The 2300-nt window shown below is 42.2% G+C and overlaps 1 protein-coding gene across 1 annotated transcript; it reads left to right on the top strand.

Moving 5' to 3' along the window:
- Positions 1–321: 321 nt before the first annotated feature.
- Positions 322–2293, top strand: LOC119343872 (histone-lysine N-methyltransferase ATXR6-like; the record flags this gene model as incomplete). The annotated part of the gene is made up of 4 exons (XM_037614612.1): positions 322–463; positions 564–662; positions 1921–2144; positions 2225–2293. Coding segments are annotated over 4 exons (534 nt in total), but the record flags the coding sequence as incomplete, so codon positions are not given.
- Positions 2294–2300: the final 7 nt, after the last annotated feature.

Below are 2300 nucleotides of genomic sequence, written 5' to 3' on the forward strand. Positions count from 1 at the left end.
TATCCAAGATCCTAATGCTTCTATGCAGGCGATGATGCTGGAGGGCACTGCTGGTAAAAATGTCTTAGACACACATTAAGGTCACCGCTAGAAAAAATGGCATATACACTAGTGGCACTCTACTATCAAAAGATGTGGAAGCACTTGACCAATCACACAAAAATGAACATGATCTAGATTCATATGCTAGGGTTAACTTCATCATCGACGATATCAATCCTTAAGGGGATCCTCCTAAAGACTAGGAACAAGAGTATAACGTGTACTTCACTAAGTCTATGAACTATACATGTTGCAATCGCTCGGAAACTCACTGCCGAGGACCGCGGCGAGGAGCTGCTCCTCTGCGACCGCGGTCGGCACACCTTCTGCCTCCGCCCCATCCTCCCTGCTGTCCCGCTAGGCTCCTGGCTCTGCCCTGACTGCGCCCCGACCTCCATCATCCGTGCGTCCGTCCCCCGCCGCTCGATCTCGCCATTCCCGCTCCCCCCCTGTGTTCGTGCTCGCTCGTCTGCCATGAATTTCATCTCATCTCATCTGCTTATTGATTGAATTTCTGCCAGGTTTCCCGTTGAAGCAGAGCAAGATCATGGATTTCTTCCAGATCGAGAAGGGCGCGGAGGGCGGCGCCGTCGGGCTGGCAAAGTGCACGCTTTCTCAGGGTAATTTTCTTATCTCTGAAATTTTGAGTCGCATGGATTTTGTTCATCGTATGGCTTAAACTAGGGAGTCTGCGATGAGGAATCGTCGCTCAATCGTTACACATACTGCATTACGATCTGCTGATGATGCAAATAATTCATAAGGTGCAAATAGTTCATCTGAAATACTATGACTGATTCGTTCGTTGTACTCTATGTGGGTGTTGTGTGTTGATTCATTATTTTATTCGTCCATTGATTGTTTTGTTTTGCTATGCTGACCAGTCTGACACTGTAGTATCCTGCATATGTCAGTGTCTAGAATTTCTAGGTAATGAAATATCACCGCAGGAAATGCGCGGGAAAGCTACCGCCGCCAGAATTGCGTGGGAAAACCATCACTGCTGGAAATACGCGGGAAAGCATTGTTAAAAAAATTAATTTGATCTTAACAGCACTCTTGTAGTAGGATTGTGTTATTGAAGTAGGTTGGTCAAGTGTGTACAGATTAATTGACTTCCATTGATTTGTACACATGTATATCAGGATGACTTACAGGGATACGTCGCGTGTATATCCTGTTCGTGATCTGACATTTGTGCCATAAAAAGCCGCCACATTTGTAGTTTATTTAAAATAGGACTGATTACGTGTAGGGTTCACTTCTAATGGGAGAAAAAAAATATCAAAAAAATATCTTGTAGGGGGTTGTTGTATGTCGATTCATGAATTGTTCTGTTTAGCGTGACTAACCGGTCAATACAGTAGCCTCCTGTATATATTCCAATTAACTGAACCTAGTTTGTTGGGAACACAACAGCTACTTAACCATTCAACTGCATATATCTCCAATCCAATATACTCCCTCCGTCCGGAAATACTTGTCGGAGGACTGGATGTATCTAAGCGTATTTTAGTTCTAGATGACATTTCCGCAAATTTATCTATTTCTTGGATAAGTATTTTTGGACGGAGGGAGTATCTTGTATGTTGATTTGTCAATTGTTCTGTTTTGCGTGACTGACCGGTCAATACAGTAGTATCCTGTTTGTTGGGACACAACAGCATATATCTCCAGTCATAGTATCCTGCATATAGCTCACTGTATTTATCCATTCTTAAATATTTGTATTTCTAGAGATTTTAACAAGTGACTACATACGGAGAAAAATGAGTGATCTATATTTTAAAATATGTCTATATATATTCATATGTGATAGTCCATTTGAAATCTTTAAAAAGACAAATATTTAGGAACGAAGGAAGTACTTGTATACAGATGCTAAGAGGCAAAGGAGGCGATCTCTTGATATGCACAAGCAGAAGAGGAGGCTACTGCCATTTGTGCTCACTGAAGATAGAGTTCGAAGGCTTGAACAGATGGCTTCTGCTGCCACTGCATTGACATCTTCGAAAATGGAGTTCAGTAATGAGCTGACTTTTGTGTCCAGTATGGCCCCTATATCTGTCAATCAAGCAAAGCTGAAGCAAGGTGGTATGCAGGTTAGCGAATTTTTACTTTAAACAGTATAATGCATTTTTTGATCTCTTGGTGCCTAACGATACACTTGTTGCCTTTCAAGGTTCTTTCAAAAGAGGACAAAGAAGCCATCGAACTTTGCAGAAGCATGTTGAAAAGAGGAGAATGCCCTCCACTTC

Source organism: Triticum dicoccoides, unplaced genomic scaffold, assembly GCF_002162155.2.
Source record: "Triticum dicoccoides isolate Atlit2015 ecotype Zavitan unplaced genomic scaffold, WEW_v2.0 scaffold144366, whole genome shotgun sequence".
Classification (NCBI taxonomy): domain Eukaryota; kingdom Viridiplantae; phylum Streptophyta; class Magnoliopsida; order Poales; family Poaceae; genus Triticum; species Triticum dicoccoides.